This window comes from Dryobates pubescens, chromosome 2 (genome assembly GCF_014839835.1).
Source record: "Dryobates pubescens isolate bDryPub1 chromosome 2, bDryPub1.pri, whole genome shotgun sequence".
NCBI lineage: Eukaryota > Metazoa > Chordata > Aves > Piciformes > Picidae > Dryobates > Dryobates pubescens.
In genome coordinates, this window is record NC_071613.1 from 57,374,696 (window position 1) to 57,399,403 (window position 24,708).

General features: G+C 46.0%; 1 protein-coding gene across 1 annotated transcript in view; it reads left to right on the forward strand.

Annotated features, from left to right (window-relative positions):
- Positions 1-24,708, forward strand: part of LRP1B (LDL receptor related protein 1B) — a 642,156-nt gene that overhangs the window by 491,647 nt on the left and 125,801 nt on the right. The window contains exons 42-44 of the mRNA XM_054173601.1: positions 890-1,261; positions 15,606-15,795; positions 17,707-17,911. Of these exons, the coding sequence (XP_054029576.1) occupies positions 890-1,261; positions 15,606-15,795; positions 17,707-17,911 (767 nt within the window). The remainder of the gene's footprint in view (positions 1-889; positions 1,262-15,605; positions 15,796-17,706; positions 17,912-24,708) is intronic.

The window sequence follows — 24,708 nt, forward strand, 5'->3', positions numbered from 1 at the left end:
TTAGCAAACACAATCATCAGACACCACATATTCCCTGACAATGAGTCTGGATTTCTCTGTGACAACATCCTATTGAAGGTGTCTCCTTCCCCTTCACTGTGGAAAACTTCCAGAAATGGGAAAAGGAAGAGCTGAGCTCTTGTATGGGAAGAGCTGTCAGGAACAGAACCTGAGTGATCAAAACTTCACTGCAACAGTGCTTCATCCATAGTCCAGCAAAGACAGAGGAAAACAGCTCCTAATTCTTCTCAATTATTGTCATTTTAAATCTTGCTTGAGGCAAGCCACTGAAGTTACCAAGCTGGCACTGCTTTCTTAATGCTATGCATTTGCCAGGGAGGGAGTTTCTGAAGTCAGGTTTTAAAGGGAACTAGAAGAAAAGGGGAGGAAATGTCTTTCTGAAAGCCAGGGAGCTGATTGAGACAGTTTTGTGCCTGTCAGGATGTGTGTTCTCCTTCTGGTGAGGATTGTCTAAAAGCAGCACTGTGTTCTGCTGGGGCCTGGGTTTGAGCTTTGCCAGTAACAGGTGTGAAATAAATAAATAACTAACAGCTTTCAGGGCACTTGGAAAAGTCTCCAAGTCTTCAGCTGGGTATCAAAGCATACCCCACGTTACAATCATTCCCTGTAACAGAATCTGCTCTCTTGTGAATTGGGAAGGACGTTCCTGATGTTTTCTCCATAGCTGTATTCTTTAATGCTGGCTTTAGGCTGTGGTTAAGTTTGTATTCATTACTCTTTGGGCCTTTAGTTCAGTTGTGAATGTTGCAGAATCAGCTTTAAGAGAAGGATCCCTAAAGTAGACATGATTGCACTTGGCTAGCTTAAGTGAAAACTGAGCATGGTACAAGATGGATTCTTTTCTTTTGATGATGTTTTTTTCCCCCAGGGACTAACATTTGTGCCAAGAACAACGGGGGATGCCATCAGCTGTGCCTGTACCGGGGAGCTGCCCGGAGAAGCTGCGCTTGCGCCCACGGCTACCTTGCAGAGGATGGCATTGCTTGCCTGAGACATGAAGGCTACCTGCTCTACTCAGGAAGGACCATATTAAAAAGCATCCACCTTTCAGATGAAACCAACTTAAACTCCCCAGTGAGGCCCTATGAAAACCCAGAGTACTTCAAAAACGTGATCGCTCTCGCCTTTGACTACAGCCTGCGCGGCAGAGGCACGAACCGCATCTTCTTCAGCGACGCCCACTTTGGCAACATCCAGGTCATCAAGGACAACTGGACTGGCAGGCAGGTCCTGATTGAAAGTAAGTCCAATGATTCACTGAAGTACACATCTCATGTCAATAAAGCAAAAAGGTGACACTGACTTGATTTGATAGGATCATGGAATGGCTGAGGCTGGGAGAGACCACAGAGAACATAGAACGGTCCAGGCTGGAAGGGACCTCCCACGCTCGACCAGTCTGACCTCCCAGCAGTCAGCAGGGTTATCCCCAACTAGGTCAGGTTGCCCAGGGCCCTGCTGAGCCTCAGCTTGAATATCTCCAGGGATGGGCCCCCAACCACCTCCCTGGGCAGCCTGTTCCAGTGTTCCAGCAGCCTCATAGTGAAGAACTTGTTCCTAGCATTCAATCTACATCTGCTCTGCTCTAGTTTGAAGCTATTGCCCCTGGTCCTGTCCCTGCAGGCCTTTGCAAACAGTCTCTCTCCATCCTTCTCATAGGCCCCTTCAGGTACTGGCAGGCTGCTGTTAGGTCTCCCCAGAGCCTTCTCTTCTCCAGGCTGAACACCCCCAGCTCCCTCAGCCTGTGCTCATAGCAGAGCAGCTCCAACCCCCTAATCATTTTCATGGCCTCCTCTGGAGCCTCTCCATCAGGTCCATGTCCTTCCTATCTTGAGGGCTCCAGACCCGCACGCAGTGTTCCAGTTGAGGTCTCACCAGAGCAGAGCAAGTGGCAGAATTACCTCTCTGGCTCTGCTGGCAACACTGCTTTGGATGCAGCCCAGGATGTGATTCAAGTGCAGTCAGTTAGCAGATGCATTATTTATTGTGTTTGTTCTCTTCCTTATCATTTTTGAGTACTGCCTGGGGTTTGTTTTGGTGGGTTTTATGGTTGGTTTTTGTTGTTGGGGTTTTTATTCCCTTCAGTTCCTTTCAGTAACTGTGTTCCGAAGTGTCTCAAGTGTTGCATGGCTTTGCCTCTTCTGTTGTGGATAGTTCTCATTTGAATCTCTTATGTCATAAGCTTTGTGCCTGTGACATTTATTCATGGTTGGGTTAAACAGTGTAACAGCAAGACCAAAGCAAGTGATTAGTAAAAGTGGATGTGGAACAAATCACCCAGATAATGGATATGATTGTAGAAGAGAAAGAAGTAAACAGCTGACAAAACATTATTCTACAGCCAGTATTGGTTAATTACAGCATCATCAACCCTTGCACTGTGCTTCTAGGGAGGTATTGGTGGTCATGAGAAGTGTTGAGAGTAACAATTGAAGAGCATTGTGCAAATATGATGCAAGGCCTCTGTGGTTTGGTTGGTTTGTTTGTTTTCTTAGAGTTTTTGTGTGTGCATATGTTGGAGGAATTAATGCTGTCTGTATTAAGAGATGGTAAAGAGAAAGTAAGCAAAGCTCTCATTACTCCCAGGAAGGCATCCAGAGCTGAAGTGAGAGAGAGGCACCTTGAGAGAGACACCAGCAGCTCTCAGAAATAAGTGATGGTGACAGACAAGCACTGTTTTAACTCTGGTGTTACAGAAAGGGGTTTAAAGTATGATGTGAAAAGCCACTGGAAATGTTTACATGTAAAACAGCCAAAGAGGAGGAAGAAATTGCTGCTGAATTGTTTGGTTTTCTCAAAGAACACTAAAGTATTTCTCATGACCTCATAAGAGGTTCTGGTACAAGAGCTGAAGCTATTCCACGAAGCACAGCTGAGAATTGTAGCTTTGAGAGCTTGTCACAAAGTGTTCCCACTTGTTATCTTAATATGGCCAATTTCATTTTTCATTAGCAGAGTCAGCACTCTGAGTAATTGAATGTCAGAGGAAATGTTGTACCCTTGCAAAAATTGACTCTGTGTGCTTGGGAGGTATTTTCAAGCTGTGCTGGTTGGGTTCAGGTTTTCTTCCCTTGTAAATGAGAAGGGATCTCACATCCCAGGACACTTGAGTTTCTTGTTCTCCTGAATGTTTTTGAAACACTTTTCCACAGAATCATACAATCCTAGCATGGCTCAGGCTGGGAGGGACCTCAGAGCTCATCTCCTCCAACCTCCCCACCATGCCCATGTGGTGACAGTTGGACTCGATGATCTTTGAGGTCTCTTCCAACCTTGGTGATACTGTGATGCCCAGGGACACCTCTCAGCTACACTCAGCTGCTCAGGGCCTCATCCAGCCTGGCCTGCAACACCCCCAGGGAGAAGGCAGCCACAGCCTCCCTGGGCAGCCTGTGCCAGAGTCTCAGCAGCCTCCTGCTGAACAACTTCTTCCTCAGCTCCACTCTAACCCTGCTCTGCCTCAGCTTCAAACCATTCCCCCTAGGCCTGTCTCTAGACACCCTCAGCAAAAGTCCCTCTGCAGCCTTCCTGCAGGATCCCTTCAGGACCTGGCAGGCAGCTCTGAGGTCCCCCTGGAGCCTTCTCTTCTCCAGGCTGCACAGCCCCAGCTCCCTCAGCCTGTGCTCACAGCAGAGCTGCTCCAGCCCTTGGTCATCTTTGTGGCCTCCTCTGGACTCTCTCCCACAGCTCTGTGTCCTTCTTGTGCTGGGGATGGGGACACCATCATAAGAATCTGTTAGCTGATGGATTTCTACCTCACTGAAATCACATTTGCCACTCAAATCAATACATTTGTGAACTTTCCTACTCAGTAGAAACAGTTAAGCTCTGTAGAGAGTCCTCTGTTAAACAGGTTTCTAGCTCACTAAAACCAGATTTACAACTCGTGAGCAACCTATTACCTAACGTGTTCTTAGCTCACCCAGAGCAGATTTACTACCCAGCAACAACCCATTATCAGCCATGTTTCCAGTTCACTGAGGACAGATTTACAGCCCCAACACAAGCTATTATCTAACAGAGTTCCAACTCACTGAATATTGATTTAGAATTCATAAACAACCCATTATCTGACAAATTTTCACCTCACTGAACAGATTTGCAACTCATAAACAACCCATTAGCCAACGCATTTGTGGCTCAGGCAAAGTAGATTTACAGCCTATAAACAACTTTATCTAACTTGTTCCACTTCACTAAAAGCAGATTCAAAACACACCAAGAACCTAGCACCTGCTAGGGTTCTGTCTTCAGCAGCAAGAAGCAATAACAACAGAGCCGGTGCAGGATGTGCACATGATGGAAAGCGATGGTGTCCCTGGACTCGGCCCTGGGGAGGCCACAGCTTGGTTCTGGGCACCACAGTACAGGAAAGGCATTGAGGTGCTGGAGGCTGACCAGAGAAGAGCAACGAGGCTGGGAAGTAACCCTGGGAAATAAAAGTTTTGTAAGCATGTTAGCAACTTGCAGCCAAGATAATCAATGGTTTGTAAGCATTTGCCAGTTTAAAGAAGTCTTATCACTCACCTACTCATTGCCAGCTTAAAACCCAGGAAGAAAGGGAATAGCAGCTCACTGCCTAGTGAGGTTTGAATTCATTTAATCCCAGTCTGAATCACAGCTCCTGTAAAACATTTTCCCATCTGTTCCTCTGGGCACCACAGTACAGGAAAGACATTGAGGTGCTGGAGGGTGTCCAGAGAAGAGCAATGAGATTGGAGAGGGGTTTGGAGGGCATCACAGGAGGAGAGGCTGAGGGAGCTGGGATTGGGTAGACTGGAGTAGAGAAGGATGAGGAGAGACCTCATTGAGTGAGTTTGGACATGAGGAAAGATTTCTTTATTGAGAGAGTGGTGAGGGGTTGGCACAGGCTGCCCAGGGGGGCGGTGGAGTTCCCATCCCTGGAGGTGTTCAAGGAGCTGTAGATGTGGTGCTTCAGGACATGGTGTAGTGGCCATGGGAGCTGGGTTGTGGTTGGACTCCATGATCTTAGAAGTCTTTTCCACCCTTAGAGGTTCCATGATTCTCTGACTCTGTAGCATGCCATACCCTGACACCTGCAGCTTTTGTGCAGAATAGGCTTGTGGAGTCCGTTGGGACTTGCTGTTCCTTTCTTTTGTTGGCAATTCTATAGATTAATCTTTCTTGATTGCCAGATCTAAGAAATGTATTTTGCCTTTACTGTGATTTCCCACAAATCTGCTTTTGGGTGTTGCATTATCTCACCACTCAGCCTTGCACCTGGTTCTATTGCCACAGCAGCACCTCCACTTTCATGCAGTCTACAGACATGTTGTAAGTTAAGTTGAGCACAGCCCTATGAGGAGAGGCTGAGGGGGCTGGGGTTGTTTAGCCTGGAGAAGAGAAGGCTCAGGGGTGACCTCATTGCTCTCTACACCTACCTGAAAGGGGGTTGTAGCCAGGAAGGGGTTGGTCTCTTCTCCTAGGCAACCAGCACCAGAACAAGGGGACACAGTCTCAAGCTGTGCCAGGGGAGGTTTAGACACGAGGTGAGGAGAAAGTTCTTCACCAAGAGAGTCGTTCGTCATTGGAATGTGCTGCCCAGGGAGGTGGTGGAGTCGCCGTCCCTGGAGGTGTTCAAGAGGGGATTGGATGTGGCACTTGGTGCCATGGTTTAGTCATGGGGTCTGTGGTGACAGGTTGGACTCGATGATCCTTGGGGTCTCTTCCCACCTTGGTGATACTGTGATGCTGTGAACTTATGGATGCAGCAGTACCTGTGGTAACGCTGTTGTGTCGTGGCTCCCATCCCTGCCACCTGCTTAGCTCTCAGCCTCTCCTGCCAATCTGTTAGAAGATTTTTATATATATATATAGTTTTAGGTTTTTTCCTTTCTTGAAGTGCACACTTTGAGAAGTGTTTGACCCTGAGGGGATGAGCAGATATTTGCTGGGGGGTCCCACCCACCCACTGACTGCTTTACAACCTTCTGCTTATTAGCTGTAAAGAGCAGTCATGCAGTTCACTTTGCACAGGCTAGAGAGCTTCTGCTTCTAACCTGTAAGCTCAGCTAGCTACAGTGCATCTGCTCTGTATCCTGGGGTGGTGGAACAGCTTGGTGCAACCTGCTAAGGCAAATGGTTTCATTGCCAGGGATCGTCCTTTGAAATGAAGCACAGTCAGAGGGATTATAGCTGGAACGTGCCCTTGTGGCTAAGAGAGCCAATGGCATCCTGGGGTGCAGCAAGAAAAGTGTGGCCAGCAGGGCTAGGGAGGTTCTCCTGACCCCCTGCTCTGCCCTGCTGAGACCACACCTCCAATACTGTGTCCAGTTCTGGGCTCCCCAGTTCAAGAGAGACAGAGACCTGCTGGAGAGAGTCCAATGGAGGCTATGAGGATGATGAAGGGACTTGAACATCTCTGCTGTGAAGAAAGACTGAGAGCCCTGGAGGTGTTTAGGCTGGAGAGGAGAAGGGTGAGAGGGGATCTGATCAATGTCTATCAATACCTGAGGGGTGGGGGTCAGGATGAAGGTGCCAGGCTCTGTTTGGTGGTGCCCAGGGACAGCACAAGGAACAACAGGGACAAGCTGGAAGCCAGGAGGTTGCACCTGAGCATGAGGAGACACTTGTGTATGGTGAGGGTGGCAGAGGCCTGGAGCAGGCTGCCCAGAGAGGTTGTGGAGTCTCCTGCTCTGGAGACTTTCCAAACCCCCTGGGATGTGTTCCTGTGTGTCCTGCCCTGGGTGACCCTGCTCTGGCAGGGGGTGCTGGACTGGGTGATCTCTGGAGCTTTCTTCCTACCTGTAACATTCTGTGATTCACAAAGTAGATTCTTGGTTTTGATGGAACCAACAACTAATGGGAGCCATAATGAACTAAAATCGTGAAGACTGAACCTTTTCTTTGCTGTTACACATAAGAAAGTTACCCCTGTGGACTGCCCCCTGAAGCCAAAAATACATTTTATTGGGCCAGAGGAGTGTCTCTTTTCCCTCTTCCTTCCCTGGTGAACATGGCACTGGGTGTCAGCAGCTCTGAAAAAAATCTAGAAGTGCTATCAGCTGAGAACTGAGAGAAGACCATCTGAAACCATGGCTCTGGTGAACCATCTGCGTGAGGTCTTCCTTCTCAGTGAAAACGAGTATGGCTTGAGGCAGCTGATGACCTTCGCTGGTAACTAACTTGCAGTGTGAGACAAGAAGCTGCCTCATGGCATGTCTGGAGGCTGCTTTTGGTTAATTCTAAGGTTTAAACCTCTTTGTTCATACAAGGAAGGTTTATTGCTAACAGTTCAGTCTCCTGGCTTTTAATCATAGGTGGAAGTTTGAGGTGATGTCTTCATTAACCACAGCCTGCCTCAGTGTATGTGTGAAAAACCTGCAGTGTCCAAGTACATTTGGTGTAGCAGTACAACTCTGCAAAGACCAGCAAGGGAGAACTTAGAAACTAAATAAGAAGAGGGAAAAAAAGAGAGAAGAAAGCTAAAAGAAAGCAAATCATAGAATCACAGAATTAGGGGTTGGAAGGGACCTCCAGAGACCATCCAGCCCAACCCCCCTGCCACAGCAGCAGCACCCAGGGCAGGGCACACAGAACACATCCAGGGGGTTTGGAAAGGCTCCAGAGCAGGAGACTCCACAACCTCTCTGGGCAGCCTGCTCCAGGCCTCTGCCACCCTCACCATGCACAAGTGTCTCCTCATGCTCAGGTGCAACCTCCTGGGCTCCAGCTTGTCCCTGTTGTTCCTTGTGCTGTCCCTGGGCACCACCAAACAGAGCCTGGCACCTTCATCCTGACCCCCATCCCTGAGGTATTGATAGACATTGATCAGATCCCCTCTCAGCCTTCTCCTCTCCAGCCTAAACAGCCCCAGGGCTCTCAGTCTCTCTTCTTAGCAGATATGTTTCAGTCCCCCACCATCCTCCTGGCTCTCCCTTGGACTCTTTCCAGCAGGGCCATGTCTCTGTTGAACTGGGGATCCCGGTTCAAGTACAGTATTGTACACAGCATTGCAGGTGTGGTCTCAGCAGGGCAGAGTAGAGGGGAAAGAGCAAAAAGCATGAAGCTGAGAGAGTCTCCCTGAGCTGGGTACCTTTTTGCCTGTGTAAACAGTGGCTCTGAGACATTTTGCCAGCAGAAGATCCTCCAGAGCACAAAAGGCAGTGAAAAATGCTCCTGTTTTGAACTTCAGGCACTTGTGGCCAGAGAAGGCAAAAGTCTCTTTACTGCTAACATCATGTCAGGTTCTGTGATGTACTGGAAAGCTTTTTACAGGGTGAATCTTTCAGAGGTGTTCCAATGTGTGCTACTGGCTTTTTTTTTTGAGCTAAATGGGTCCAATTTAACTGTCAACAAGGCATTTATGTTCCCATTTCTCTCACAGAGCGTTAAACTTGGTACATTGTGGGAGATCCCTCTAGGTTGGGAGCTTTCTTCTCCAGGAAAGAAGTTTTCAATCTGTTAAAAATAAATGCTCAAATGTTGGTGCTTTTTGTTCCATGGCTTAAATCATTCCAGTTGGGTATGTTTGGGTAAGGGGGCAGTGATTTCCTCTTTTCAGAAGAGGCAATGTGAGAGGCCATTGTGAAATCCAGGACATTTAAGCAGCAAACCCTTCAATTTATTATTACAGCTGCAGCCTTGTTAATGAAAAGCAGAAGTGTCTGGTTCATGACTGGATCTTGTGGCGGTTTGTTAGGGTTAGTTGGTGAAATTCATGAGCTGTAGCCGTAGGTGTATGGCATTACTTATCTTTCCATTGTTTTGCTCTGGAGCTCTGCATTTCTGCACTTGGCTTGCTTTGTTTGGCTGTGGCTGGTTGGCAGCTCTGAAATGTGTTCCTGATGGGAGCTGACATACCCTGATCTGGTTCAAGATGGACTGAGCATTCCCAGCCTCAGCATTCAGGAGAGGGGTTTCTGCTGCTGAAAACTGAGATTCCTCACAGAGATTCAATAGTTTGTGATTGCTTCAGCTTTCTACATTGCCCTCAAATTTTTATTGATGTAAACATTTGCTGATGCAAATTCATACAGCAGCAGCTGTGGCTTAGTTCACCATAAGCTTATTTGGTGAATTGGGTGAACCTCTCTTGACATTTATCCCTTCCTCTCTATTATTCTAAAGAGTGATGTGATCCAGCAAATACTATTAGGCTCTTCTCCCATTAATGCTTGTTTCAAACTCTACAGTGTGTGGGTTTATTTCAACAGTGGCAAAGAGAAAGTGTTATTAGATGCATCTGTTAGAAGGTTTATTAGTCTCAGGGTAGTCCCTTTGGTGGCATTGATTTAAAGGTGTTGAGGCTGAGTTGTTTGTTTCTTTCCAACAATTCTTAAACCAAGGACCAGCTCCTGCACTTTCCCAACCCCTAACTTCTGCTGATCAGTCAGCCTGGAGAAGTGGCAGCTCTGGGCAGGCCTCACAGCAGCCTGCCAGCACAAGAAGGGGCTACAAGAAGGCTGCAGAGGGACTGTTTGCAAAGGCCTGCAGGTACAGGACCAGGGGCAATGGTTTGAAATGAGAGCAGAGCAGATTGAGAGGAACAAGTTCTGCACCAGGAGGGTGGTGGAACACTGCAACAGGTGGCCCAGGGAGGGAGTTGGAGCCATATCCCCTGGGGATATTCAAGGTCAGGCTTGACAAGGCTCTGAGCAACCTGATCCAGTGGAGGATGTCCCTGATTACTGCAGTGGGGGTTGGACTGAGTGACCATTGGAGGATGCTTCCAGCCCAAACCATTCTATGAGTAGATATTTTTTTAAGAGCCTAGACATAATGCATAAAAAGATAATGTGGGCTCTTATAATTAGGCAAAAAATCCTCTATCATAATGGTGAAGTTTCTTTAAAGCCTAATAAAATAATTCCATCTTTATCTGTTAGCTTTCCCTTTCTGCTTTTAAAGCCTCTTTTATGTGGATACTTTATTTCTAAGTTATGATATGGTAACAGTGGTTAACTGGGAGTCATCTCTTGAGCCGTACTGGGAGGCTTACAGTTTGCAGTGTGGATTGCTGAGATCCCCATATTTCCTTAAGAATATGATGTACCATTATTGCTTTGCCACAGCATTCCCCACTCACCCTAAGACACTCCCTAAACCTAGTGTAAGAGTAAGTTATATTCAGGATAATAAAGGGCAGAACATTGCAGATTTGCATCCTGTTGATGTGGGTTTCTGCACTGAGCTTTCAGGGAGCAGCCATGGAGGAGGGATATTCACTGGCAGGGAAAAAGGTAATTGGAGGTAAATGGAGATTTCCTCATAAAAAGCTGTTGGTTATTTCCCTCCCCCCACCTGTGATAAAAGGGCTAAATCATTCTCTAAATAAAGATATTATGTTCCAAAGGAATAGAAGTGGAGCACTAATAGACAGAAAAGCAGAAACACTGCATTTAGCAGCATAACCCAGACTTGTTTTTTAGAAGCTGATGATCAGGGCAAGGGATGATGGAGCTGTCTGCTGTGTCCTGACTAAGAGCTTGGTTGAAGTGCTGTCAGCTACTGTCTGTCCAAAAGAGAAACCCACATCCATGCCTGTGTAAGCAGAGCTTGCTGTATTTCAAGGCATGGAATCACAGAAGCACAGAATCATGGAATCATTAGGGTTGGAAGAGACCTTTCAGATCATTGAGTCCAACTGCAGCCCACCCACCATGACCACTACACCATGTCCTGAGGCTCCACAGAATGCAGTCACTTGACAAGGGGAAAGGACACAAATGGAACACAGGAAATCCCACCTCAGCATCAGGAGAAGATCCTTTCCTGTGAAGGTGACAGGGCACTGGAGCAGGCTGCCCAGAGAGGTCCTGGAGTCTTCTTCTGTGGACTTTCCAAAACATTCCTGCGTGCTCCTGATTCAGGAGAACTTTCTTTAGCAGGAGCGTTGGACTAGCTGATCTCCAGGCGTCCCTTCCAACCCCTGCCAGTCTGTGACTATAAATATCCTGCCACTTAGGCATCTGCCTGTCTTTCACACTGTACTTCACAGGAGCAGTAATTACATCCCACACTTGATGTGTCGTCTTTGACATGGACTACAGCAAGGTCACAAATGCAGAAAGATCTTTTATTCCTGAATGTCTTAGAAGTGTTTCTTGAGCAGCTACTTGGTTTTCATTTTCATTTGTACATAGCCTGAGTCTTATTTGTCTTCAGGAATACACCACGCAGTTTTGTAGATGTATTCTACTTTCTTAAAGACAAACAAAAGAGGAAGTGTTTTGTTGTTGTTCTCGTTTGCTTGGTGTTGGTTTGTGAAGGCATAATGAGGTTGCTTCCTTGCTTATAGTGTCTTTATTTAAGGTAGTTGTTGCCTTGAAGAACTCAAACCCTTTCTTTATAGTCTCTTGTTGCATTTAATACTCTTTAAGGTGTCAGAGGATGGTTTTATAGTTTACAGAGGCTGAAATATGATAGAGATGCTTGCTGACTTCTGGTAGAATTTTAGCAGACTTTAAATGTGCTCTGAAATACAATCAGGTTTTGGGGCTAACTGGGACAATGAAACAACTGGTTGTCCCAGATCTTGGAACATTGGATATTCAGGCTTCTTGTTGCAATGGAATATACAGTGGCCTTGTTTCACCTGTGACTAGCAGAAGCAGTTACATTAAATCACACTCAAATCATAGAATCACAGAATGGCTCAGGTTAGGGAGGGACCTCAGAGCTCATCTGCTCCAACCTCCCCACCATGCCCAGGGACACCTCTCAACTACACTCAGCTGCTCAAGGCCTCATCCTACCTGGCCTGAAACACCCCCAGGCAGGAGGCAGCCACAGCCTCCCTGGGCAACCTGTGCCAGAGTCTCAGCACCCTCCTGCTGAACAACTTCTTCCTCAGCTCCAGTCTAATTTTTGAGATAAATGGAACTCTTCTTGCTTATTTTTTCCATTGCAGCTTATTATTGTCTTAGAATTTGTGTTTAGCAAAAAGCTTCTTTCTTTACAGTACTTGAAGAGCAAGGCAGAGGGGTAAAGAACTAATTCAAGTTTGAATGGTGCAGTCAGTTAGCTGTGTGAACATAAAGCCTTTTTTTCAGGGGCTTTATTGCTTTTGAGGCACTCTTTTCACCTCAGATCAAATGGTGACCACCTGTTATCTATCACCATACTCTTAGATGCACAGATTGGCAGGGAGCAGTGTCACCTCCTGGGTGTAACAGCTGAGGGTCTGTATCCTGACAGGTAAATTGTGAAAGCCACTTCAGAGAACGGATAAAGATCGAGCAGGTCTTTAACATGAAGTAGTGAACATTAAAGCCTTCTCCAAAGTGCTGGTATCAAAGTGCTGTTTATGCTCAGTTTTATTGCTGGGCTGGCTTTTCAGTGTTGCAAACACTACGATGTTGACGGTCGTTCTTCCTTTACAACTTAAAGAAAAGGAGATGCTAAAAATAGGAAAGGAAAAGGAAAAGGAAGTTGAAGTGGTGCTACTGAGAGTGTTTGGACTGCAAACTTTCTGTAGACTTTCAAAGACGCTAAGAAACAGTAACCTGGGAAAGTGAGACACGGCAGCTACCTTACCCAGGTCAGCGGCAACAGCTGTCGGGTCACTGCAGCTCGATGTCCTCCCGTGCTTTCGTTTCCTCTTTGCGACGATGAGGGAGCCCTGGTCCGAGTTCTTCGGTTATTGATTTGTTACTTGTCTGTTCCCTGGGAAAGGCAGATGAAGATCAGGGTGGCAGTATTTATGGGCTGCATCTCGTCTGCGGGATGCAATCCATCTTCGTTAGGTCCGGTAAAAGTGATGGATAACGTTTGGCAGCGCGATGATGCGATCGCTCTACCGGCGCCGCCGTAAATCATAAGCTGCTGCATTCTCTTGTGTAGATATTTAATCAGCTCCACACCCCATTACTGATTTAATTCAGAATGTCAGTGGCAGGTGAATAATGTGAGTATTTGTATATTAATATCATATTGTATTAATGTTCCTTTCATTTAAGTATTCTATTCATGTGAAAATCACAAACTGTTGCTTCATGGCTAGAATAAATTTAATCAGTGCTGTAGGCATCTGATGCCATCAGTGTTTTAATTCAATATGTCAGGGAAACAAATGTGTTTCTTTTCATTTCCACTTTCTCTATGCTTTACTAATTCGGAATATTATAGGATGCTCTGAAAATATGAAGCTGGGAGTAAACAAATTGCCAATTTTCCTCCTGTCAGTAGATCTTGGGACCGAATCCCTCCGTTGCAGCGCTGGAGAGGATGAGTCCATGTTTCAGCTATGTTTTAAGGTAGCTAAATAGCTAGTGAGAAACTAACCTTAAAAAACAAAAATGCACTGGAGTGTTTCTCAAGGAAGTAGGGAATCTACAATAACAACTGCTAGTGCTGTAACACCAGAGGTCTTTGGAATCCTCTCCAGGCTCCTGCCGCTGGCTTTTTAGGGAGCCACCTGGAAGTGGCTACAGGGCCATTTCTAGAACTATCTCTGTCCTCAGCTGGCTCCTATTTGTCCTTGAGAAATGATTCTGTACAAAGGAACAAAACAATGTTGCATGAGCAGTGGTAGTATGCTGAAGACCTGCCTGCACTGTGGAGAAGCTACTTTAGCCAGCTCATATGACATAATAAATATGATGATGACCATCATCACTAACCCTGGCCCTGGCCAGCCTGATCTAGTGTGAGGTGTCCCTGCCCATGGCAGGGGGGTTGGAACTAGATGATCCTTGTGGTCCCTCCCAACCCTGACTGATTCAATGATTCTATGATAATAATAGTAGTAGTAATAATAAAGTTATTGCCATTGAAGGAATGGAAATCTTGGATCCCTTTAGCACCTACTCTCTAAATCTTATGCCCTGGACTTCAAAACAAACTTTGAAACAAACCTGCAGACTTCTAGAAATATTAAGTAGTTCTCTTCTCAAAGGTTGTTTCCAACCAAAACAATTCTATGATTCTCTGATCCTACCTTTTGTTTCATCTGGCAGCTTCTGAAACAAGAAGATAAAACCTTTCCTCTACCTCACCATGTTTCTGATGCTTCAAATTAAAGTCTCTGAATAAAGCCACTAAATGTGGCATTCAAAGAGAGAGCCCGTGGAACCCATCCATCTTTCCAAAGTGCTCTCCACATGGCCTTCTTTGCAGGGCTCAGAAGGAGCTTTTGTAGTTTTCAACTTAACTTCAGGGCCATTTTTAACGTTAAATTCACTTTAACATCCCTTTATTTACTTGTAAGTGTGCTATAGATTCCTTCCCCCCCCTCAATAAATTGTCCTTCATGAACTGGGGAAAAAAAACCCTTCTACACATTTGCCTCCCTTTCAGGAGTATCCTCTAATTTATTGTTCTCTCTTCCTTCTGTAAGACAAGTCACTGAGGCTTCTTTACAGACATGCCATGAAAACATACACATATCTGCAAAGGGATGCACAATTATTTGCCTTGATTTGTTTGCCTCGTGCTTTTGCTTTAGTGTTAGCACTTTCAGCTGCACCAAACTCATTTGGAGACCTTTTGCTCTGTGTGTAGGAACTGCACGGCACAGTCTGCACCTTCCAGCAGGCTGAGTGTAAGTGGTAATAAGCGGTGTTAATCCTGATTGTATTTCTAGCTTTGTGCCTTCTGCAGCTCATTAATAAGCTGCATGAACCTTCTGGCCTAAAATTAGTTGTTTCTAACAAAATAAGTGAAGTAATCAACGTGCAATTCTCTGGTAACTCAGAAATAATGGTAGGAAATAATTACTCCTATTGCTCACCCTCTGTCGCTTTTGTATATTGGCAGCAGATGCAATTTATCTTTCTTGGACATTAAATATATGCTTTAGCTGCTTATTAATGTTTGCTTCTCTTTCTAGCTCACCATTTCTTTTTTTTCATGTGGAGTGGAAGACTGTGGTATTGTGGCTTATTAAAATGATGTGGTGATGAGGAGACCTTCAGAGCTGGCCTCTTTTTCACTGTTCTTCAGGTGTTTAAAAAACAAATCCTTCACAGTTAATAACAGCAGGGCACTTTGATCCTTATTAATGTATCTGTGGTAGGAAACACAGTGAAAGGTAATGCTAAATAATAGAAGTAATTAGTGAAAACATGCCCAAGACCTGACTTAAAGCGTGTTTGAAGTCATGAATAATTACTGCTGTCTGGATTAAACACTTATGATTCCTAATGTATTATCTGGGGAGACTGCTGTAAAAAAATATTAATGTAATGAGTGTCAGAATTGACAAATATAGTCCAGGCTTTATTAATAATCTTAGCCTCCATATTTGTTTGGGGCTTTTTTAATTTAAATTGATGAATAGATAATAAGTTTGATTCCAAGGAACAGGTGGGGTGATAAGACTTGGCAGTCAAGAGGCTCTCAGAGCTGAACTCTAATTCTTGCAGGATCAGCTTCTGGCAAGCATAGAATGGTTTGGGTTGGAAGGCACCTCCAAAGGTCATCCAGTCCAAAGCCCTGCAGTCAGCAGGGACGTCCTTCAGCAGAGCAGGCTGCTCACAGCCTTGTGCAGCCTCACCTTGAATATCTCCAGGGATGGAGCCTCAACTGCCTCCCTGGGCACCCTGTGGCAGTGCTCCACCACCCTCACAGAAAAACCTATTAGGAGGAGTTTTATACACTCTGTCTGTAACCATGTCTTCCAGATGTTGGGTCAGTGGAGGGACTTGCTTATCACAGAGCTTGGGACACTCTTTATTGGACCAGCTCAACCACATCCTCAATCATGAGGCACACTGTTGACCAGAGACGTCGAGGAGCTTTCAACCGGGAATCGGTGATAACAATGTCTGAAGATGACCACCCACACGTGCTGGCTCTAGATGAATGCCAAAAGTATGTATGGTGTCTTCCTCACCAGATTTACTCTAGATGAATGCCAAAAGTATGTATGGTGTCTTCCTCACCAGATTTACTCTAGATGAATGCCAAAAGTATGTGTGGTATCTTCCTCACCAGACTTACTCTAGATGAATGCCAAAAGTATGTGTGGTATCTTCCTCACCAGATTTACTCTAGATGAATGCCAAAAGTATGTATGGTGTCTTCCTCACCAGATTTACTCTAGATGAATGCCAAAAGTATGTGTGGTGTCTTCCTCACCAGATTTACTCTAGATGAATGCCAAAAGTATGTATGGTGTCTTCCTCACCAGATTTACTCTAGATGAATGCCAAAAGTATGTGTGGTATCTTCCTCACCAGATTTACTCTAGATGAATGCCAAAAGTATGTATGGTGTCTTCCTCACCAGATTTACTCTAGATGAATGTCAAAAGTATGTGTGGTATCTTCCTCACCAGATTTACTCCAGATGAATGCCAAAAGTATGTGTGGTATCTTCCTCACCAGACTTACTCTAGATGAATGCCCAAAGTATGCATTATGTCTTCCTTACGGGGTTTTAGTTGGGTGCCAAGTGCTGCTGTGAGCAGCACCACTTTGTTTCAGAGTCACCAATGCTGATGAACCCCATGGAGGTTAAGCAGATGCCTTTGTTCAGGATGCAAATGTTTGGGGTTTTTTTGTTCTTTAAAGTTCTGTTCAGCAATTGCAGAGTAAAGAGCCAACATTTGATGCTTTTATATTTCAGATCAAATAACCACTGCATTATCATTGAATGCAAGACAATTCCAGCTGGCTTTAAGAAAAGTGAGCTCAATGAGAATTACCAAGAGCCATCCTTTATGGCTTTCTTTTCTCAGGCATTTTGCACACTGATTACATCAAAAACCAAACCCATTTTCAGCATCTACCAGAAAGGAAACTGAGTTTCTTGTGGGGCAAATGGCTATTGTATAAAATCATACAACTACTACATCCAGGAATGAAGCCTAATTTACTTCTCTTCCTGCCACTCTCAAGGGGACTCTTTCCTAGTAAGATAAGAGGAAGGATCCTGTTTTTACTTCAGCATCTTGCTAGTGAGTGTCTGACAAATCTGAGTTACCTGAATCTTTTCTGCTAAGCCTGGAAGAAAGGCAACCTGCTTTTTCTGCATGTTGTGACTGCTCCCGCTTTGGGGACACAAGGCCACGTTTCTGCCTCATTGAGTTCTGTTTTCAGCTTGTGCTAGCTGAACATACGACGGGGCATGGGCAGCCTAGGAGATTATTGCCATGGGTGGCTTCACTTAGAGTTTGTGCAGTCTTGTAAAATCAGATTTATCTAGATACCATCAATAAACCAACTGAAAACTGGTGGAGATTGCAGAGAGAGGATGGGCAGGTTCTGCTCAGGGTGTCTTTACACACTGATTACCTCCACAGCTCATCCCACAACGTTTCATCTACTGTTGTAGCAGTTGCAAGGGGCTGATTGCCCCTCCTGTAGAGCATGTTAAAATCACTTGATTCCCCATCATCAGCCTTCTGCTTGCCAGCCCTTTGGTCTGTGTCAGAGCTCTAATGTGGGCAACGCTGCAGATGAATTTCCCTGTTAGAAATTACCAACATACACATTAGGAGAATTAAGTTGCTATCATTACACAGCTCTCTGTAATGGGGCATTAGTGCAGAGACACGAGCAGAGCTGAACAGACCTGTGCTCCCGTGCAAATTAATGAACTAGGAAACTGCTATAATGGATAGGCTGTTGGCTGTAACACTTTCTTCTTCGCCCCTGATCATCACAGTCACTTCCAGGTGCCCTTTGTGGCTGGCTGTTCATTTCCTGTCGCCCATTTCACAGAGAATTGAATTACAAGATGTATCTTAGGGGTTTGTTTGTTGTTTTGATTTTAATGCAGCTTAATGTTTTGGACTAACTGGAACGAGCAGCTTCCAAGCATCATGAGGTCGACCCTGTCAGGCCAAAACGCACAAGTGGTCATCAGCACAGACATCCTGACGCCCAGCGGGCTGACCATCGACCACCGGGCCGAGAAGCTTTACTTCTCTGACGGCAGCCTGGGCAAGATAGAGCGGAGCGAATACGACGGATCGCAGAGATACGTGAGTAAAGCGCGGCTCCCGGCCGCGCTCCCGGGCAGCCTGCAGCCCTTGGGGAGAGCGTGGCACTGAGCTCCCTGAGCTTCTCCCAGTGTTAGCTGCATCTTAGAGTCACAGCTGAAAAGGCTCCTGAGCTGCGAGGAATGCTCTGTCTGCTCGGCACACTCGGGTCTTGGGTGACCTTGTGGAGATGAAGACGCTTAGCACAAAAGCTCTTTGCATGAGTATTGGCCTGAGGCATCATTGTCCTAGATGAGCTCTATCAGCTTGGAAAAAAAAGTGTAGCACTAACTTCAGTGGCAGAGGTAGAGAAATGTTCTGCTTTCCAGAGGAGGCTTCTCGTTTTCCTCCTGGTGCCAATTTTCTCTGAATGCATTAGAATGCATTTGGTGTAATTGGCAGGCCAGGCTGGGCACTCACAGCTCTCACCCACTGGACATTGAAACTTCCACTTTTCTTGCTATATTGTCTCTTGGGTTAGCTTTCTGTCATTTTCACTTTTCATCCCCATTACAGTAGACACTGCTCATGAAAGCAGCCCAGTACACTCTTCTGAAGGCTTTTGGGGAGCCCCACAAAGCAATTCTACTATCAGCTGTCCTACCCCAGCACTTGTTTGGGGAGAATCATAGAATCACAGAATCAACCAGGTTGGAAGAGACCTCAGAGATCATCAAGTCCAACCTATTACCTGATGCCTCCTGACAACTAAACCATGGCTCCAAGTGCCACATCCAAGCCTTTTGTGAACACCTTCAGGGACAGTGACTCCACCACCTCCCTGGGCAGCACATTCCAATGGCCAGTTACTCTTTCTTGGAGGAACTTTCTCCTCACCTCCAGCCTAAACCTCCCCTGGTGCAGCTTGAGACTGTGTCCTCTTCTTCTGGTGCTGGGTGCCTGGGAGAAGAGACCAGCCCCCACCTGGCTACAACCTCCTTTCAGGTAGCTGCAGAGACCAATGAGGTCTCCTCTCAGCCTTCCCTTCTCCAGACTACAAAACCCCAGCTCCCTCAGCTGTTCCTCATATGATGCCCATCATAAGTGATGTGCCCATGCCCTTGGACTCTGTCCAGCCTGGCAAGGTCCCTCTGCAGAGCTCTCCCACCCTCTAACAGATCAACTCCTGCCCCCAGCTTGGTGTCATCTGCAAATTTACTGATGATGGACTCAATCCCCTCATCCAGATCATCAGTGAAGATACTGAACAGGATGGGGCCCAGCACTGATACCTGGGGCACACCACTGGTGCCTGGCTGCCAGCTGGATGTGGCACCATTCACCACCACTCTCTGGGCTCAGCCTCCAGCCAGTTCCTAACCCATCCCAGTGTGCTCCCATCCAAGCCAGGGGCTGACAGCTTGACCAGGAGTTTGCTGTGGGGGACGGTGTCAAAGGCCTTGCTGAGGTCCAGGCAGACTACATCCACAGCCTGCCCCACATCCACCAGGCAGTCACCTGGGCATGGAAGGAGATCAGGTTGGTCAGGCAGGACCTGCCCTTCCTGAATCTGACTCCATTGTTGATAACACTGATTTGAGTTCTTACATGCTATGAATTTTCATAGTCACAGAATGGCTCAGGTTGGAAGGGAGCTCAGAGCTCATCTCCTCCAACCTCCCCACCATGCCCAGGGACACCTCTCAACTACACTCAGCTGCTCAAGGCCTCATCCAGCCTGGCCTGCAGCACCCCCAGGCAGGAGGCAGCCACAGCCTCCCTGGGCAGCCTGTGCCAGAGTCTCAGCAGCCTCCTGCTGAACAACTTCTTCCTCAGCTCCACTCTAACCCTGCTCTGCCTCAGCTTCAAACCATTCCCCCTTGGCCTGTCTCTAGACACCCTCAGGAGAAGTCTCTCTGCAGCCTTCCTGCAGGATCCCTTCAGGTCCTGGCAGGCAGCTCTAAGGTCCTCCTTGAGCCTCCTCTTCTCCAGGCTGAACACCCCCAGCTCCTGTGTGCTTTCTGGGTTCTGGAGGCACTTTTCCTGCGTTAGGCAGATGTGTGTTGTCATTCCAAAAAGCAACCACCAGGCTGTTTCGTTCAAATCTGCACTGCACTGAACTGCCCTCACCAGCAGCCCTTCGGCAGCAGTGCTCATCACAAAGCAGATTCATTCTTACTGAGACCAGAATCCAGACAGCAGCCTGTGTTACTCATCTAGGGAAAGGAATATTTGCTGGGCAGTTGTTTTTCTGCACACACTTGAAGGGATCTCTGCTTTCACTGAGGGGTTTTCAGCAGGGTCCTCCCATCACCCAACCCCTGAAAATAAGCAGATCACAGTTTTCCTCCTCACCATCTCTACTTCACTGCTCTCTGCTTGTTGGCTCAACAGAGGCAGAAGTTGTATCCTGGAAGACAAAATGCTAAAGATGATGTAATGAACTTCCTCCCACTCTGCAGCTTCTTTCTTCGTTCTACTTACTACAATAATCTTGCACAGTGAATGTGTAGAAAAGAATCCAGCAGTATGGAATTGACTGTTGGAATGGATTGTGAGAGTCGATTGATTTTCTGTTAAGGTGATGTTTTCATAGTAGTATTTGCTTGCTTCAAGGAGCCTTTAAAGTTTGGAAGACATTTTTTTTGCTACTTTTCATCCTTTTGATTGCTTAGAAGGGTGTGGGGCTGTGTGTGTGTGTGAGCTTTTCTCATCCTACTCTTCCAAATCCTCCTGTTTAACAAGCAGAAGTGGCAATTATCTTCCTCAATAATCCCTTGCCCTTTTTCATGCTTTTTTTTTTTCTGTCCTGCCCTTAGTTGGATTTAATATTGTGGCCACAGCTGCTTTCAGCTGTTAAGTGCTTTAATTATGATGTCTTGTTCATGAAAACAGAAACTGAGCCAACAGCAAAGCAAGCTGATTTTCTGCTTTGGACTTATTTTCCCAATAACTCAGGAGCTATTTTAATTTGATTCCCTTTCTTCCTCAGTGTTGAGCATTCTGTAGAATTTGACCTCTCAAGAACCTAGAAGTAGAGTTGAATTTCCTGCAAATGGGAGTCAGGTTATTTCCTGACATCCAGGTTGGAACACTTTGGTCCCAGCTATGTTTTTGAGGGCCTGCAGGTGTGATTGTTACAATCAGTATGGGTTTAGAGGTGTGTCCAGCAGTTCTCACCTTTCTGTAAGCACAGCCTTCCTGTCATTCTGATGCTGGCTTTCTAGAGTAGATCTTTCCCTTCTGTTACAGTTCTATAGCCAAGCAATTATGCAAATTCCAAAGTTCAACTTCTATCATCTTCAGTAACATTTTGTCAGGTCTGTTCTTCGAGCTACTACATGCAGAAATCATAGACTCCTACAATGGCTCAGGTTGGAAGGGAGCTCAGAGCTCATCTCCTCCAACCTCCCCACCATGCCCAGGGACACCTCTCAGCTACACTCAGCTGCTCAAGGCCTCATCCAGCCTGGCCTGCAACACCCCCAGGCAGGAGGCAGCCACAGCCTCCCTGGGCAGCCTGTGCCAGAGTCTCAGCACCCTCCTGCTTGAACAACTTCTTCCTCAGCTCCACTCTAACCCTGCTGTGCCTCAGCTTCCATCCATTCCCTCTTGCCCTGTTGCAAGAAAGGTTTGGCTGAGCATTTGTGAAGAAATTTCCTTTAAAATGGCCATCTGCAGTTTGGGACAGCAGTTTTGGACAGTTTGTGGAAGGTACTCTGATGACATCAACATGACCTTGAGAAGCAGCCAGATAGCTGATGAAGGCAGGCCAGAAGAGAGAGAAATGCTGCAAAACATTAACCATTAGAAATGGTGAATGTCCAACCCCATTCCAATCAGGATGTGCTAAAATGTCTCAGGAAAGATTCTGTGCATGAGAAGTTACCAAAGATGCAGGTCCTGAACGTGGTTGCAAGCTGAAGGATGACCTTGCTCTGTTAGCTATAGACTACTAATAATGTGATGTCAATGCTAAGCCAAAGGATAACAATGTCTAGAGGAAGGCAGATATTTTAATAAGCTTGGGTGGTTGTCTAGAGAAAAACAAGATAAAAGTGAGCCTACTCTCCGTAGGGGAATTCTTTCTGCTGCTTCCCTGTGGTTCTGTTAATGCCCACTGGAAGCAATGACAGCAGAGAGCCAGGAACTGCTGGTGATGTCGTTAGCACAGCAGCCACAGTTTGCTACCAGCACATTGGAGTTCCTCCTGGCTTGCCTCCCTCATTCTGTCTGATAGGAGAGTTCCTTGTTAGGTTCCAGGCTTTTTAATCAAGTCATTCCTTCTGTGTTTGCAGTGCAGCTGGAATGCTGTGGATGCTGGTGGCAGGGAAGGGGACTGGAAGTGAAGCTGTGGTGGTTTATTTGCCTGTTCCCTGCCCAGCAACATAAACATTAGTTGTCTCAGGGAAGTGCTCTTCTTAATCCTTCTCTCTTGCAAATCTGATCAAGAAGAGTCTGCTTCTCAAGCTTCCACATGTCCATGCTCCCCTTTAACATTTGCCTGAAGGAGTCCAGAGCCAATCTGAAGAGTGAAATGTCCTCCCTGCCTGATGAATGGTTGTTCTGGGGAGTTTGCTCATTGACACTGACGAGTTGCTTTGAGAAGCTGTGTGAAGTAATGCTAAGATCGAACCTAATGAGAGCAATTGCCTAACCAAAGGCACTAAAATCCTCTAATCCATGTCAGCTAAGTAGCTGGTTGAGCCATCCACCACTTAGTTTGGGGCTGTTTTCTGCTCTGTCTTCATGTCCAATTGGGTAGCCTGGCAGAAATCAACTGCAAGAAGGCATTAATGAAAAGATAAACATCACCTCCAAGGCTGTGGAGAGGAAGGTTATTTATAGTACCTCAGCACACCACAAGATTCTGGGAGATGGAAATAAATGTAACATTAGATGAAGTTTGCTGTTTATGCTGATGAAAGTAAATATTGTATCATTAATATGCAGGCAGTTGCACAGAACTTAATGCAGCTGTAATTCACAGAGGTGTGCAACTTACACTGGAATGGCATCAGAAAGTACAGGCCTGGGATAAACAGTTGCTTAACATTCAGCTGGACTGCACACCTCAGTAGCAGATGGAGCACTGTGGGTTTGGCTTTCAGGGTCTTAAGTGTTCATTTCTACCACGGAGAAACAAAAATTAATTGCTGAAGAGGAAGCACTTCTGATTTTGCTAGATTGCACTTGGGCAATTCAGAGAATAACTAAGGCTGGAAACGACCTTGAGGGTCACAGAGTCCAACCATAGTGTCCAACCATAACCCACCTACCATGGCCACTAAGCCATGTCCTGAAGCACCACATCTACAGCTCCTTGAACACCTCCAGGGATGGGGACTCCTCCACCTCCCTGGGCAGCCTGTTCCAAGCCCTCACCACTCTCTCACTGAAGAAGTTTCTCCTCATGTCCAACCTAACCCTGCCCTTGCACAACTCAAACCCATCTCCTCTTGTCCTGTTGCTGGTTGCCTGACAGAAGAGACCAACCCCAGCCTCACTCCAACCTCCTTTCAGGTAGCTGCAGAGGGCAATGAGGTCTCTCCTCAGCCTTCTCTTCTCCAGACTACACAACCCCAGCTCCCTCAGCCTCTCCTCATATCATGCCCTCCAAACCCCTCCCCAGCATCACTGCTGTTCTCTGGTCTTCCTCCAGCACCTCAATGTCTTTCCTGGACTGGGATGCCCAGAACTGAAACTGGACCCAGTGCTCAAGCTGTGGCTTCCCCAGGGCCAAGTCCAGGGGCACCATCACTGCCCTACTCCTGCTGGGCATGTTGCAACTGTTCTTGTAACTGCTATCTCTCCACTGCATCCTTTGATACCTAACTGCAATTCAAGTTATTGTGAAGATATTTTTGCGGGATACAACAAAGGAAAAGAAAATCCCTGCTCTGGGGATGTGCCAGTGGTGAGATGTGGTCTCTCTTCAGTTCAACCAACAACAAGTATTGATTATTCTTGGTAGGGTATAGCTGTGACTGGCACTGTTCTTCCACAAACTCCACCATGAATTTAGCCTGGGAATTCTGATTTCCTTTTGGAATCAAGTATGAGGAATTAGTGAGCTCACAAGTGTTCTCTTCAGGCCCAAATGCTATTACCATCCCCTTCCACCTTACCCTTTGCAATTGTTTGGGTGTTTTTCTGCTTAACATAAGACTTCTGTTCTAATAGCATCGCAGTGCTGGAAGGGCAGCCTTTCCATCCTCCAAATCAAGGCTGACAGATTTGTTTATCTGGGAAGGAATAGGAGTTTAGTTCTTTATTGAAGTAACAAGAAAAACAAATAAACAAACCCCCCTAAGGAGTCTCATCTAAATGTATCCTTTTTTTTCCAGGTGGCTAAATCAAATACCTGGACGCTGTGACTGACTCTTCTTTCTTTCCTCCCTGCCTGTGTAACTGCTTTCCCTGGGTCACAGTCTCTCAGTAATTTTTCCATAGATTCCTTGCCTCTAATCCTTCGAAAACAGTGTTCAGAATTGAGTAATAAATGCAGCCTCCTGCTTTATGTCTCCTGTTTGAAGGGCTAAAATGCATTAGCTCATTTTGATTAAGCTGATGCTCTGTGTGAGCCAGGCTGGGCTTTCTGATACTCATCTAGAATTGATTTTTAGATTATTAATATTACTTTGTACTTGTGTGAGGATTTTATTATGCAATAGACTTCAAATTGTCATTAATTTGAACCTTCGAAAGTGTACTTTCCTGTATTAGATTTGTCATTCTGTTATAGAGCTCTAAGTAGATTTGGGTCTCTTTAGAGGAGTAGAGAGCCCTTAAAAAACTTTTAAAAGCTTTATTAGATGGCACAGGCCATTTATTAAGCATTTTGAAAGAGAAGTATTAGC